Source organism: Paralichthys olivaceus, chromosome 1 (genome assembly GCF_024713975.1).
Source record: "Paralichthys olivaceus isolate ysfri-2021 chromosome 1, ASM2471397v2, whole genome shotgun sequence".
NCBI lineage: Eukaryota > Metazoa > Chordata > Actinopteri > Pleuronectiformes > Paralichthyidae > Paralichthys > Paralichthys olivaceus.
This window is the reverse complement of record NC_091093.1, coordinates 3360621-3375135: the sequence shown is the minus strand read 5'-3', so window position 1 is coordinate 3375135 and position 14515 is coordinate 3360621. Positions and strand designations below refer to the sequence as shown.

General features: G+C 39.8%; 1 protein-coding gene and 1 long non-coding RNA gene across 6 annotated transcripts in view; both read left to right on the top strand.

Annotated features, from left to right (window-relative positions):
* The window catches only part of adamts17 (ADAM metallopeptidase with thrombospondin type 1 motif, 17), a 109801-nt gene that overhangs the window by 57266 nt on the left and 38020 nt on the right, over window positions 1–14515 (top strand). For all 5 annotated transcript variants that reach the window (XM_069527686.1, XM_020080368.2, XM_020080369.2 and 2 more), the window contains 5 exons: window positions 2145–2285; window positions 6434–6584; window positions 8196–8297; window positions 8414–8559; window positions 8713–8882. In XM_069527686.1, coding sequence (XP_069383787.1) covers window positions 2145–2285; window positions 6434–6584; window positions 8196–8297; window positions 8414–8559; window positions 8713–8882 — 710 coding nt within the window. The remainder of the gene's footprint in view (window positions 1–2144; window positions 2286–6433; window positions 6585–8195; window positions 8298–8413; window positions 8560–8712; window positions 8883–14515) is intronic.
* LOC109625220 (uncharacterized) lies at window positions 8892–13639 on the top strand. The gene is made up of 3 exons (XR_002202444.2): window positions 8892–13004; window positions 13137–13323; window positions 13483–13639. It is a non-coding gene; the product is annotated as an uncharacterized lncRNA (long non-coding RNA).

The following is a 14515-nucleotide window of genomic DNA, read 5'->3' as shown; positions in this document are numbered from 1 at the left end:
CTTATTACAAATGAGACAAGAGGTGTGTTATAACTCACATGACTGGTTGCTCCCTCATTGGACAGTTTTAGTTTTCTTCTGTGGTGTCACAAACAGCTCACCAAGAAATAATTGCTTATGACCATAACTAAAGTAGGAAGACTATAACACACTTCTTGCATTGTTACATCACACATCTGCTATTACACCACTCAGTGGTTGGTCTTCATTTTTCGAATTTGATTGACAAAGTTCACTTGAACCAACACAAACAGGTTGAGTGTGAAAATAGTACTCTTCATTTTCAAACCTGTTAATTTTGTCCAAACCAAGGACAAAAGATTGAACGATTGCCTTTTCTCTTCACAGACTTATTACAAACAAACTGAGAATTAACATGAACTCATTACATATCTGGACACATAACCCAGTCATTGGCCAGGTTTGGTGATGCCATCCTGCCAACAGTTAATGTGATGCTGGTGTAACAAGGTGGACTGTAGACTGCTAATCAAACAAATCTCATAATATGTCAAATGGACTGAAACTGTAGTATTATGGGTATTACAGGGTAGTTGCTGTGAGAAGTTCTCCCCCATTTTATTAGAGTACAGGATACCAGCCTGCACTCATGCACCGGTGTTAATATGGTTAAGAAATCATATTGCAGAAAAATATACGTTGCGTTTGCGGATGGTTTGTTATTAAAGTGCAGGGTTCCCAAATAGCTCACAGTTACCAGTTGAACTCTGTCTTGAAGCTGACTGAAATCACAAATGCAGCAAACGCATCAGAGCTTGACTTTGCATCTGTATTCGGTCAGAAGATTGAATTAGTTTTCATACAGATATGATGTTCTGTGGTAGGTATGTTGTGCTTTACAGTGTGTACTATTGTACAAACTGTTATGACAAGATATCTTAGCCATTTTTTAGATTATATTGCCTGTCTGCATGGGCCTGGTCAAGTTGGACTGTTCTGAGGCACTAATGTATTTCCTCTGCTTTGAAGGCACTGCACTATCCTTTGCTAAGGATGAGGACAAGTATGACAAGTATTAGTCCTTCACTGCAATTCTATATTGCTTTCATTTATACCAGAGGAAAAGAGTCTGTATTTGTAATTTATTAGTTTCTGAGTCTGTGCCTGGAGTTCAGAAGTTGTTGTTTTTAATTTGCAAATGTAGGTCATGGCTTTGAGTGAACACACACCACACCACACTACACACACACACACACACACACACACACACACACACACACACACACACACACACACACACACACACCATAACTGTGCCAGAGTGAAGTCCTCCCTGTTTGTGTCTCACTCACATACGTGCAGTGTGTGTCTGAGTAGCTTCCCTCAGGCTCTGACTCTGCTCCATCAATATGTCGCGGGTGTGTTGCCATGAGACGTGCTGCTGGTTGAGGGAGATTCACTGAACTGTAGTTTTTCGAAGCTGTTATATGTGCTGCTCAATAAAAATCTAATTTCTTTGAAAAGTAAAATTCTAATAAATGCTAATTAGTTTCAGTACAATACACTTAGTTTTCTTGTTGCTTTCACAGAGAATCCAAACATACAGTGTAAGCACAGTTGACCAAGATGTAGAAAGAATTTGTTTCTACTATTAGTTTTTTTTTTCTAATTAACTGTGATTCGTCTCTATCTTGCTGGGTTTTTTGCTATTATTTTTACTATTACTGTAATTATTACTTAGATGGGCATGAATTTAAGCTCAGAGTGCTATGCACATTACTGTGTACTGTAAAATGGAGCACATGAGAGCTCCTGGTGGCTGGCTGCAGAATAGATTGTAAACCCTGCACACCCATCCTAGCAGATAGGACATTTCTGTCATTTTAGGGTAGTTGTAATCACACTGATGTATGCTCAAGTTTTCATTGTCCTCCTGAGCTTGGTTCTAGCTTTTTTGATGCTGTGAAAACAGGCTGAGACAATAAAAATATCACACTGACTCCTTTATGTAATGGTACTGATCCAGCAGGTCTCCTTTAGCATGGTTTAGCATTTCATTTGGAGTCATAGAGTCATTCATTGAAAACAGGCTTTATAATATACCCGATCCACAGACAGGGACTGTGATGAGGACCAGCTCCGCAAATCTTTGACACAGTGTCTTTATATCCTTGTCTTTTCAGCATGGGGATGAGCCACGATGACGACCACGCCACCTGCACAGGTCACTCCCACATCATGTCTGGTGAATGGGTGAAAGGAAGAAACCCCAGCGACCTGTCCTGGTCCTCCTGCAGCCGTGATGATCTGGAGAACTTTCTCAGGTAAGGCACAGCTGCACTGGGTCCTGACAGGTGACCCCAGAAAAATGTGTGTAAAATATGTATTCATTTTCACTTATAGGTAAAGATAAACTAAATGATTTCAGGAAATTAATAAACATGATAATAAACAAAAAAAAATGAAATGAAGATGCTGTAAATTTAAACCAGTGTCAGTTTGAGTCAGTTTTGCTCAATTGCAGCTATCTTTGTGTTACTTAACATTGCACCATAAACAAGTTGGAGCAACAAGAGACAGCAGATAACCTCAGCCTGACATTATTCTGGGTGAGGGTCAGTGTGTAGAATTTAGTGACATCTAGTGGTGGTGTGCATGTTGCAGTTGAATACCCCTCACCTCACCCTCTCCTTCAAAACATGACAGAGAACCTGTGGCAGCCTTCAGTCGTCATAAAAACTCAAAAGGTGTTTAGTTTGTCCAGTCTGGGCTACTGTAAAAAAAAAAACATGGCATGGTCCATGGAGAGGACCCCCTCGATGTAAATATAAAGTTTTAAAATATAAAGGACTCATTCTAGGATGAAGAAAACAACAATGTGTATAATTTCAATGAAACACACTAATGAAAACATCACTAGGATTATTTTATATTCAATTTCTGCCAATAGATCCCTTTCACCTAAATCTTACACGCTGGACAAGTTTGAGCCGAACCAGAGCAAATTTAATTTCAAACAGGGACTATATGAGTGCAAGGGCAGGGTTTTGATGAAAAGTAATGCACAATCTGAACATAAATTCAACAAGTCATGCGCTCGAACTGAAAGACCACGCTCTTATTTAAAGATAAGATGTGTTTGACTGTGTTGGTGTGTCTTTTTGAAACTGTATCCATGTAGGTCTCTAACCTGAGGTCAATCTGATAAGTCCTGATAAGTGAATGAAGGCCCAGTGAAGTTCTGAGTGTCGGGCTGCACAGACACCTCACATTTGGCTGTCACTTCTTACTGTATGTTGGCTTAGCTCAGCATGTTGTTAGATAACCTGTCTGCATAGTTTTGTGCCACAAATGATGAGCCCTTAAAAATGATAGTTGGTCAATCTCTGCTTTGTCAGCTTATCTATCCAACTGCTGACAGTTGCTGGAACCATTGATATTTTTAAGCCTACAAAAAATCGTCTAATTTGACCAAGCAGTAGGTCGTTCTGTCTCATGTCTACACTGCTGGTATCAACATCCATCCCGAGTGATCTGATCACAGGTGGACAGTACTTGGACAGTCAGTTTGAGCACACCCTAATGTGTCCTCAACGTGTCTTTAGATCTGATCCCTTAGATCACGTTTGGTGATGCTCTAGGACTCGTGATCACAATCTGCTGTGTGAATGCAAATGTGGGCCATATGAATGTGGACACATTCCACTGAATGTTGGAATGAAGGACCACCTACTCAACTGAACCCAAAGTATTTTTACCAGTATCAGTAACCACATGTTGATTTGATTGTGGCCAGCACCACAATATCAACACTAACCATCACGTAATGATTGCTATTATTTAAAATGGATAAAATCTCATCACATAGTAGAACTGATTCACGTAGCCTCGCTTGACTCCACTCTCTCCTTCTCTCTCTTGCTCATGCCGACACACTGACATACAAACACGCACACAGAGACAATGACAACGCAGTAAGAACAACACCTTTTGGTTTTCACGAACACAAAAAAACACTGTTAGACTCCATCTCCTGAGTAACATCTAGCCACTGGCCATTCTTCCAAAATACTGAAATTGAAAAACTGAGAGCCTCCAAATCAGACTTGGGTTGAGCCTCACAACTCAAAGTCTGAAAAAAAAAACATGAGGGCATATTTCCAGGCCTAGTTTTGAGTGGATGTAAAAATCAGGATTTATGAGGAAAACCTGTTTTGCATTCATGACTCCCATGTCTCCCATGTCCCCCACACTCTCAGAACTTAACTCGTAGATTGATAACAAGTCAATTGTGTTATTTGCTCATTTAATAATTGTGTCATGAGTAAACACTGATGTCATCTGAAGTTATAAACTCAGTTTAAGATTATGGATCCATTGGCACGTTTACCAACAGGCTGAATGTGATTTATCAGTCTTGGCTAATGATCTGTTCACTGATACCAAAACCACAAACATAGAGAAAATGGAAACAGACTTTCTCTTCAGCAAAGTCAATACTAAGAGCAGTGTTCTTCTTACAACACCAAAGACCAGTGCCCTACATCACCCAAGTGGCGTGTAACACTGATGTTGACATGGAATCTATTTTATGTGGGAATCTTGTGTTTCAGACCTGCATTATAGAAAATGGAATTTTGGCTGCAGGACCACTGATTTTATATCATTTTTATTTTTCATCACATTTTATTCAGTTGATAGTCATTAGTTTTTTTAAAGACATTTCTTAATTTGTCATGCATATTGTACCCTGTGGCATATTAAATAATAATAATACATTTTATTTATAGGTGTCTTTCAGAGCACTCGAGGTCACCTCACAAGGTGGAGATAAAAACACAACAACAAAAAAATGGATCAAAAACATGTAGTTCTGATGAGTTTGAGGAAATTGAAGAAGAACTGGGAGTTGATTTCCTGTAGGCAATCAGAGAGGGAGGGAGGTTTGGTGGAAAGGTAGAGCTGGGTGTCATCCGCATAGCAATGGAAATGAATGTTCAATTTTATGGAAGATATGGCCAAAAGGAAGAGCAGTAAGTAAGTGGTGGGGGACACCAGTAGTGACTGGAAATGGCTGGGATTTGAAAGATTTGAGCTGGATGAAGTGAGTGTGGCCGGAGAGGTTTTGATCGGTGGTGCCAATGGAGGGTAGTCTGTCGAGGAGAATATGGTGAGAGATGGTGTCAAAGGCTGCGGTCAGAGGAGGATGAGAATTGTTAACAGTTCAGAGTCAGCTGCCATGAGGAGGTCACTGTACTATGGAGGGGCGGAAACCAGACTGGAATTGAAAAAGATTGTTGTCAGATAAGTGAGCATGGAGTTGAGATTTTCAAGCATTTTGTAAAGAAAAGGAAGGTTAGAAATAGGACGCAAGTTATTAACATCTTTGGGGTCTGAACCATGTTTCTTTAAGTATAGGAGTTATTGCAGCTGATTTGAAAGATGAGGGACCAAGACCAGAGGTTAGGGAGGAATGTATGATGACAGTTATTAGGGAGGCTAGAGAGGGTAGGCAGGCTTTTACTAGGACGTAGGAAGAGGGTCTAACTGACAGGTAGATGGTTTGGATTTTTAAATGTGGTCAGAACTTTCAACAGCAGAGGGAAGATTGAAACTTGAAAGTAAGAGAGAGGGGCTGAGAGAACCAGAGAGGATGGACTATAGGAGTTAGGAGTCAGTTGCTGGTGAATTTTGACAACTCCGGCATTAAAGGAGACGTTAAGGAGTGACAGTAAGAGGTTGAGTACACATGAGGTGCAAGGGAGTCCAGCAGTTTAATTCAGTTGTGAAAAGTAATTAGGTTGTTGTCAAGTTTCAGTCAAACACAAGAAGTCAAACCTATGTATGTATGGAAATCTGTCTGCATCATTGCTCACTGATTAAGAGTAAAGCGAGGAACGTCCCACTTTTAAAGTACCAGTGTTTAGGATTTTTGTGGCAAGAGATGATATTGCAGATGGCAATCAACTGAATACCCTCTCCACTTAACCCTAACTTTTTTAGTGTGTAGAACAATCTAGGGTGGCCTTCAGGTAACGGAAGGCACGGATGGTCATCTCAACATCCAGTATTTAGTTTGTCCACTTTGGGTTAATTTTAGAAAACTGTGGTGCAACATGGCAGCCTCCAAAGAAGAGGACCCTGTCTTGATGTAGATATAAAGGCTCATATTAAAGTAACGAAAACATGTTTAATTAGTTAGTCTCAGGTGATAGCATACAAATGAAAACAACACTCTGAATATTATGTTCAATTTCTACCAATAAATCCTCATAAACCTCACACACTGGACCATTGGTATGGTGTTTATGATAAAGTGGCTTCATCATTATATGATTACATATATTGTGTTATTATCATCTATTAATGCCAGGTCTGTTTTGGATTCAGATTTGATGATGAGAATAAGATTCTTTGAAATGAAAAAGTTAACACAGTCCGGATCCTTTTTTCTTTTGGGTCTTTGGAACAGATCCAAAGCCAGTGGCTGCCTTTTGTACACAGACCCAAGGAGCCGGTACCAGGTCCGGCTGCCCCCCAAGCTGCCAGGTATGCACTACAGCGTGGATGAACAGTGCCAAATCCTGTTTGGAACCAATGCCACTTTCTGCAATGACATGGAGGTAAGACACAATCTATTTGCCCTGTTTTTATAAATCTCACATCTAACAACCAGGAGGTCAAATGAGATTTGGAATGTCTAAGAGTGAGTTACTACATAGGTATTTTATTTATAAAGCCATGTAACACCACATGTGACTAGTTATTACATAATGTGGTGCCACAAGCCCCTCTCATTTTGATCCTGATCATGGATCACGGTCAGACATTCTAATATGTACAGATAATTTAAACACTGGTACACCTCTTCATCTGTCAGACACTGTCTTTTCTCATCAGCGTTGTGTCTGTTGCACTTCTCTCCATCCTGGGAGAGGGATCCCTCACATGTGGGTCTCTCTACGAGTTAAGGGCAGAGGATGTCGCACCCTTTTAAGCCCTATAGTATGAGATGAGTAGTGATTTATGAACGTGTATTCAAATTTAGTAAAAGGGAAAATAAGTACAAATAAAATGGAAAGAATAACAAAATAGAAATAGAATGAAATACAGTAATGGATGACCTTATAGAAAAGCTTAGTTTAAGGTGCTCATGAAAGAAAAAGTTTTCAAACTGGTTTTGAAAATTGAATCGATAGAGCATTTCTAAGATCAGACAGTTGATTCCAGCACGGTGCTGCAGAAACTACAGTGGCATATGTGTATGTGTTTTAAAAGGTAAAACTCAAATCAGAGATGACAGGTAAATTACCTAGTTCATAACCTTTCACCTCTTACCAGTGGATGCTGTCAGCAGTTGTACAACTCATTTACAGTAAAGACATGAGGCCTTGAGTCATATTGCACAAGTGTTTATCTTTCCATTTTTTTCCCCCTCAGTTTTTAGTTGTAAAAATCCTTGAGATTCCAGGGGTTGGACGTCTGTGACTGAAGCATGATATTAAGCAGGTTGCTGCAGTGTGAACCCACCTGTTAGTGACTTAATAAATAGGCCTATACACAGTTTGTAATTTCAGCCAGGGAAACACGAGCATTCTGAGCTGCAGGGTTGTCATTTGACTGAGAAATACTTTTCAGACAAAACATCTGTTTCTGACCATTTTGTTTACTCGTCCTGGCCTCTACATTCAGTGCGGTAGCCTTCACATGATGCTAATTCTTACATAGTGCCATCATTTGAGGATGAGGATGGCTTTTTGACAACTGAGAGCAGCAGCAGAGTGTTGAGTGGGCTACAACTCTGTTGTTGTACTGACAGTAAATTCATCTGATGCTCGATTTACCTTGTGAATGCCATCATGAGTCTGAAAATGTATGGTATCTCTCTCTCGCACTCTCTCTCTCTTCTTCATTGACATAGTTTTTGGTGAATTAAATCATTGTAAAATTAAACTAGCTCTCATTCTGCTGGTAAATCTTGTGGGACCCCTTCAAGAATATCTGACATTGCCCAAAAAACATGGAGTTGATTAGATGATTCCTAATGTTCTGTATGTATGCATGTATGCACTTGGTGGGGGAAATGTCAGATTATAAATGGTTTCCCTTGCATTCATGTCTGCCTGGAGTCCTGGAGTTCTTTTTTTCCTTCCCCACGTCCACTTCATGTCCAGAGGATCGCACAACATGAAAACCTCTCTCTCTCTCTGTTTGTGTGTGTGTGTGTGTGTCAGCACTTGATGTGTGCTGGCCTGTGGTGTCTGGTAGAAGGTGATTCTTCATGTAAGACCAAACTGGATCCGCCTCTAGATGGGACAGAGTGTGGAGCAGACAAGGTAGGACCATCTGACTCACAGCATGCTTCTGATAGAAGTGCACCAAGTTCTGGTCCAAGATGTTGATCTCCCTTATTTTTATGTATTCTGTGTGTGTGTGCATGTGTGTGTGTCAGTGGTGCAGGGCAGGCGAGTGTGTCAGTAAGACACCCATCCCTCAGCATGTGGACGGTGACTGGAGTCCATGGAGCCAGTGGAGCATGTGCAGCAGGACCTGCGGTACTGGAGTCCAGTTCAGACAGAGGAAATGTGACAACCCTCCGTATGTCACCTCTCTGTTTTTGTGTGTGTGTGTGTTTGAGGAGGGAGAGCGAAAATTTAAGATAAAAAATTAAGCGCATACACTGCCAACTCAGGAACCATTTCTATCATTCACACATATAATAACTGAAAAATCTGGGTTGTCTTTTGCCAGGCCTGGTCCTGGTGGGCGACAGTGTCAGAAGGCCAGTGTGGAGCACAAGGCTTGTGAAAGTCCTCCCTGTCCCAAGGGCGCACCCAGCTTCAGAGACCTGCAGTGTCTGTCCTACGACCGACATGCAAGCAAGAAGAAGGGCAACATGCTGACAGCTATTATTAATGATGGTGAGACAAACACACACAGACATACGTATTGTACATACTGTGCTTCCTGCTAATACCCCCTCACTCATCAGCTAATTTCTCATCGAAGCATGAAAAGTGGTATACAATACCCAACTGTCCAAGAGCAATACTTCAATTTCTTTTTAAAGGTGCCAGTGGAAGCTGCTTCCAAAATTAAGCAGTGATAATAAAAAAGACATAGCGACCTTTGGTTTAGTTTTGGATCAAATTCTAAACTGAAAGCCAGTGTGAAAAATGTCATATGACAACTTTTGAAGACTTTTTGTAATACCGTCCTATCAGTCTCCAGAGTTCAGCAGCCTATCTACTGCTGTGGCATTTCAAATGATGCATGTCAAGTGCAGGCCCTAGCATCAGTAGGTATTATTGTGCTGCAGTACACTATAACAATGTGTTTTTCCAGTGGGGTGAGGCTGAAAATAGGACAGTGGCATGATGTTTTATTATGTAGCACCAGTATAGCTGTCACTAGTGTGGTGGTTGTACTTATGAAGTAATAAGTATGGCGAACCTAAGTTATTTAAGATTAAAGCCATTCTATATTTTTTTGGAAGCCTCTTCTAAAAAGATTCAGATTAAAATTTTAGTAGTTTAATGCAACTTTTTCTCACTTTTTCTCACCCTGTATATTTTGTGTTTTTCTGCTGCTGCTTAACTTGGTCTTTTGCGAGCAGTAACTTATTGTGGCTATTAACTAGAAAATGTTAAAAAGATATTTTTGTGATCCTGACATGACTGAATTGGTTCACTTTAATGTCTCACCAGAGACCATCAGCTCTCAAGTTACATCGTAGGTAAAGTAATTGTCAGGTTTGCACGAGGAAGAACGCATAGCATGAAAAAATACATTATTTCTTGTTCATTCGAATTGATGTTGATCCTTTTTTGTCCTTCATGAAATCGACAATGCTATAGAAGTGCAGTATGGTTGGAGTGATCCTTTAAGCTGAAGGAAATCACTACCAATCTTTGGAATTTAAGCAATCGAGATGGATTTTGAGGCATGCATGAAATAATGGTATCTGCTTAGCAGCGGTGTGAGATGTCTTCTATTAATGATCATCCTAAGAAAGAAACAATTGTTTTTAACAGGGTTGAAACTGTAACAGAAAAACCCCATCACTGTAACTTTTCACATTTACTGCTCATCTGAGCAAAGAGCACACACTGACATTTGTAGCTTTCTAAGTATCCTTGCATGTTGAGGTGTTGTCAGATAATAAATTAGAACAGTAAATGCTGTAAAGGACAGGTGGCAGCAGTAAATTAAAAGTGCTCACGGAGACATGCACTGAACTCTGCAGTCCCTCCGTGTTTTCTCTGGGGGAGGTGCATTGTGTCCGAGTGAGACACTTTGCAGTTTTTGCAGACTTTCTGGCCTCCTAGTGAAAAGTCCAGAAGAATCCGATGTGTGAACGCAGTGGGGGGGATTCCCCGTTGGATTCACAGTGAGTGAGTGGTGGGCGCAAAAATGAAAAAAATACAAAAAAGAAGACAAACATCTCCAAGTGAAAAAGCGCTACTACACTTATTACAGCTATTTTCAGTAAGACTTAAAGGGATAGTTCACAGAAAAATGAAAAAATGTACTCATTATCTAGGGGTGGGTGAAGTGTTTGAGTCCACAAACACTTTAGGAGTTTCAGAGGTGAATACCATTGCAGCTGAATTTAATACAATTGAAGTAACTGGTAACCTTTTATTCAAACAAACACATCATGCCTCCATACTGCTTGTGTTATGTCATCAAAGTGTCCGGAAGCCCCGACATTCACATTTGACTCGAAAGGAGATCAGTTACACCACGTTTTTAGTCTAAATGTCGCGTTCACGCTTGCTTGCCTATGCACTGCGCAAACACTCAGCCAAGGGGCGAGATCAGCGAGAACGCACATCTATGTTTACGTGCTACCGGAACTTGGTATTTACACAAGAGAGAGAGAGCTGCTGGAGTTTCAGCAATCAACAAGTAAATGTGTCGGGTCGGAAATTACATTTTAGGTCTTTACCAAACGGTTGTGGCTTACAATACAGACTATGGCTGTGGCTAATGGCTCTTCGTCTGGATCACCACTCCTCCGTTCATTCACCCAGTTCAGTCCGGGTGTGTACTGAACCCTTTTTTCAGCGGATGATTACCATCCACATGTGCCTGGAAGAAAAAATGATATACTTCTGTTGAAGTCTACAGCAGTGCCAACGGCATCACCAGTAAGGACAGAGGTATGTACTTTATTTACCTGTATAGTACTTTTATTTATGTATATATTTATTAACACTTTTCAGAAACGTGACCACAAGATGTAGCTCTGTAAAGCCATAACGGTACAGAAACTAGAATGACATGTGATTGCTTGTTGCTTGTGTTTGCTGATAGAAGAATTACAACACTGGTTGCACCGCAGATCAGCTGTGTGGTGGTTGTCTGTTGTTTACACGTACATTATGCTAATGGCGGTGGAGCTGGCTGGTAGATCTACTGTATTTCCTTGAAAACATGTCGGATTATATACTACACTAAATGTCAGGACACTAGGGTATAAAGACCTGCATCTTCCGGTCTTGCGATAACAATCAAAGTCCCGTTAGAACAAATTAATGGATTCAGAAAGAGAAATGCTGTAGTGCTTTTACTTTGAAATGGTTTCAGGAAATGTTGAAAATACGTTTGTGACATAGACAGATGGTCCAAAGCAGAATAAACAGAAAATTAGTTTCAATGTTTATCTGATACATTTATGTCGCAAAAATAAATGGTTACTACACTTTCTGTTTGCCTTTCAAAATAAAAACAAAACTGTTTCTGTTTTTGTTTAAAAAAAGGGATTTTATTGTGAAATATTTGCAGGAGCAGAAGATGCATGGCTTCATACTGTGTAGTAATGGTATTTATTTGAGTACACAGGACTACATTTATACAAAGAAATATAGTCATATGGCCATATTCAAGTCAAACTAATGTAAAAAACATTGTGCTGCAGTAGCAACTCTTCTGCAGAACATTTTGTTGAACTGAGAAGCTAAATAGATGCTCAAAATAAGAATTTATATTAATATGAATAAATTTTGCATTGAATAAATAATAGTTGGATAACTGCCTTTCTTTCGTTTTTAGGAAGATATCAGAGTGGTAGATCTGAGCTAATATTTGGAATTAAAAAGTGTCCTTGGGATTTTAAAGGTTGCTGACCGCTGTCAGAGTCACACATTACCATTTATTTGCTCTTAGAAAATGATGATATCATAATCAGCGTATGATTATATCTAACTTACCTCATATCACAATACCTGTTTCCAGGAGAGCCCAGAAACAACAAGAGAAAGGACACGTCCATCCACGTCTACCATGCCTTCCCTTAAGTACTCACACATGCATATTGTAAAATAATTTAAAAACTACATCCACTTATTCAAATTGTAGTTCATTGGTCATCCATTTGATGGTATTAGTATACAGATGAATAGCTTTTGAATGTCTCTTTTGCAATAGATCAATTAGTATGTATTACTCAACAAAACCTAAAAGCTAGAAAATATTAATTATGTCTAGCCTGATGGCTGTCTGAAGCACAGACTGGACACAACTTCTTGTTGGAGCAAAGGTTTTAGCAAAATGTCAGCATAGTTGATGCAACTTTTCAAGACTTGCTATCAGCGTTGAGGGGGATACTGGAACCAAGTGTCACACCACTACTGGGAGCCAAGTCCACATAAACTGCCAATACTCAAATGGACATAGAGATTTTATTTATAGAGAGAATATAACAGCCTGGGCTTCTCTGCCAAATACAACATCGACACCATCATGGAGGACAACGCTAATGGGAGTATCCTCTTTGAGTTAGTGCAGGAAAGTATAGCAGTACATCATCATATCATGTAACCACAACCTGAGAACATGTGTCATTTGGCATGCATGTTTATGCAACATCACTTTTGCACACAATTTCTACCTGACTTTTTCTAGTATGTTACATATGGAATCTATACTTGTGGTATAGGCTACAGAGGCAACAAGCACTGCTGCTATGGAGCCAATAGGATATCGGAGAGGACTGGATTATCTGCTGGAGAAAGGTGTAGAGGTGGTGACTAGTGACAGTGAGTAAAAGTACATTCATACAATTTTTTAACAAGTGCTGCAACAAATTGTACTAGTAAGAAATAGTACAGTTCAAGCAAGGTATTTGTCTGTGAAACTTAATTTCCAATATTCTCTCTTTTGTATCGCAGGATCTTATAAAAAAGTGGCGATCGCTATTATATAAAATTTTTGGTGTGCACTGCTGGGAGGTATATGAAGAAGAGAATAAGTGTCAGCATGATGCTCTCAGTCCAGAGCAATAGAGGCGACAGAGGTAGCTTCAGAAAGACACCTTCAAAACCCTGTTGGCTATTGCCCTGGAACCTAACACACACGGTCAGTGTTTCTTTTGTTTTTATCACATTTTTGGCACAATCCTTGAAGAGCACCTGATTTTTCCTCATCTTTTTTATTGCCTTTTTTATTCTCATGACCCTGCATCCTTTCTTCCCTGACATAATTGAACTTACCACCTGCATATGTGCTTCTTTTCAGGCACTAGCGTCTGGCACTAGCTCCGCTGCTAGTCACCTTCGATCCGCAGAGAACGGCTTGGTTTTCATTTGGCTACACAAAGCAGAACCACAGCGAGAGAGAACCATCGATGTTACAGTGTTCTAGTTCTTATATAGCTTGGGGGGCGACTATGCTAATGAGGTACGCAGTTCGTCATGCATGTCGACCGATAAAAACTGTATAGTGACCATGTGCGGGCACTTTCAGACAAACTCAGGAAAAGAGGAATGCTGTAAACTTTCAGCACTACATTGTTCCCATTAATTTCACATGTTTTCAGTAATCACTTAATGTACAGGATGTTAAAGATTTGCAAAATACTGCAGCAGTTGACTCAATAATATAATGACATGAAAGATATGACAATGAAACATATTAAACGTGAAGTGCTTATAATATTCTTTGCATGTTTGAGACAATTTGACAATAAAATGTGTTTATATTTAGTTTTACTTATAGAGTCTTCAGATAAATCCTCTTTTTGTTCTCCTTGGGGCGTTTTTGTAAAGAAATCACTGTATTTGCTGCAGTTCTCTTGAAGCCGGTCAGCTCACAGCAGAAGTAACTCAATGACTTTGGTCTTACCTGAGACAGAGTCGAGAGTCGACCAATCACATTAGATAAAAACTTAAATCAATACCTATTGGCTAAAAGTGGAAGCCCCCGGGGCACAGAGAGCTGCATTCCATGGAAAATCTGCAACAATCAATTTAAAACAGACTCAGGTCCCGTGGTAGTTAGCCAGTCGGTTGTTTTTTCCTTTCACTGTTTGTATTGGTTACTCACAATGGATCAGGATTATTCACTGCCATTTGCAGCGTATCGTGAGCAAAACTTTAATACATTACCTCCACCAAAAGTGGTGAAGACAACAACTCTCATTAATAAATCAAATTTATTTGTATGGCACGGTATCACAACAAACAGTTGTCTCAGGGTGCTGCACAAATTCTAAGATCTTAAAAAAGACAAAATCCAACTTGCATGATCCCAAACTGCAAGCAAAACAACT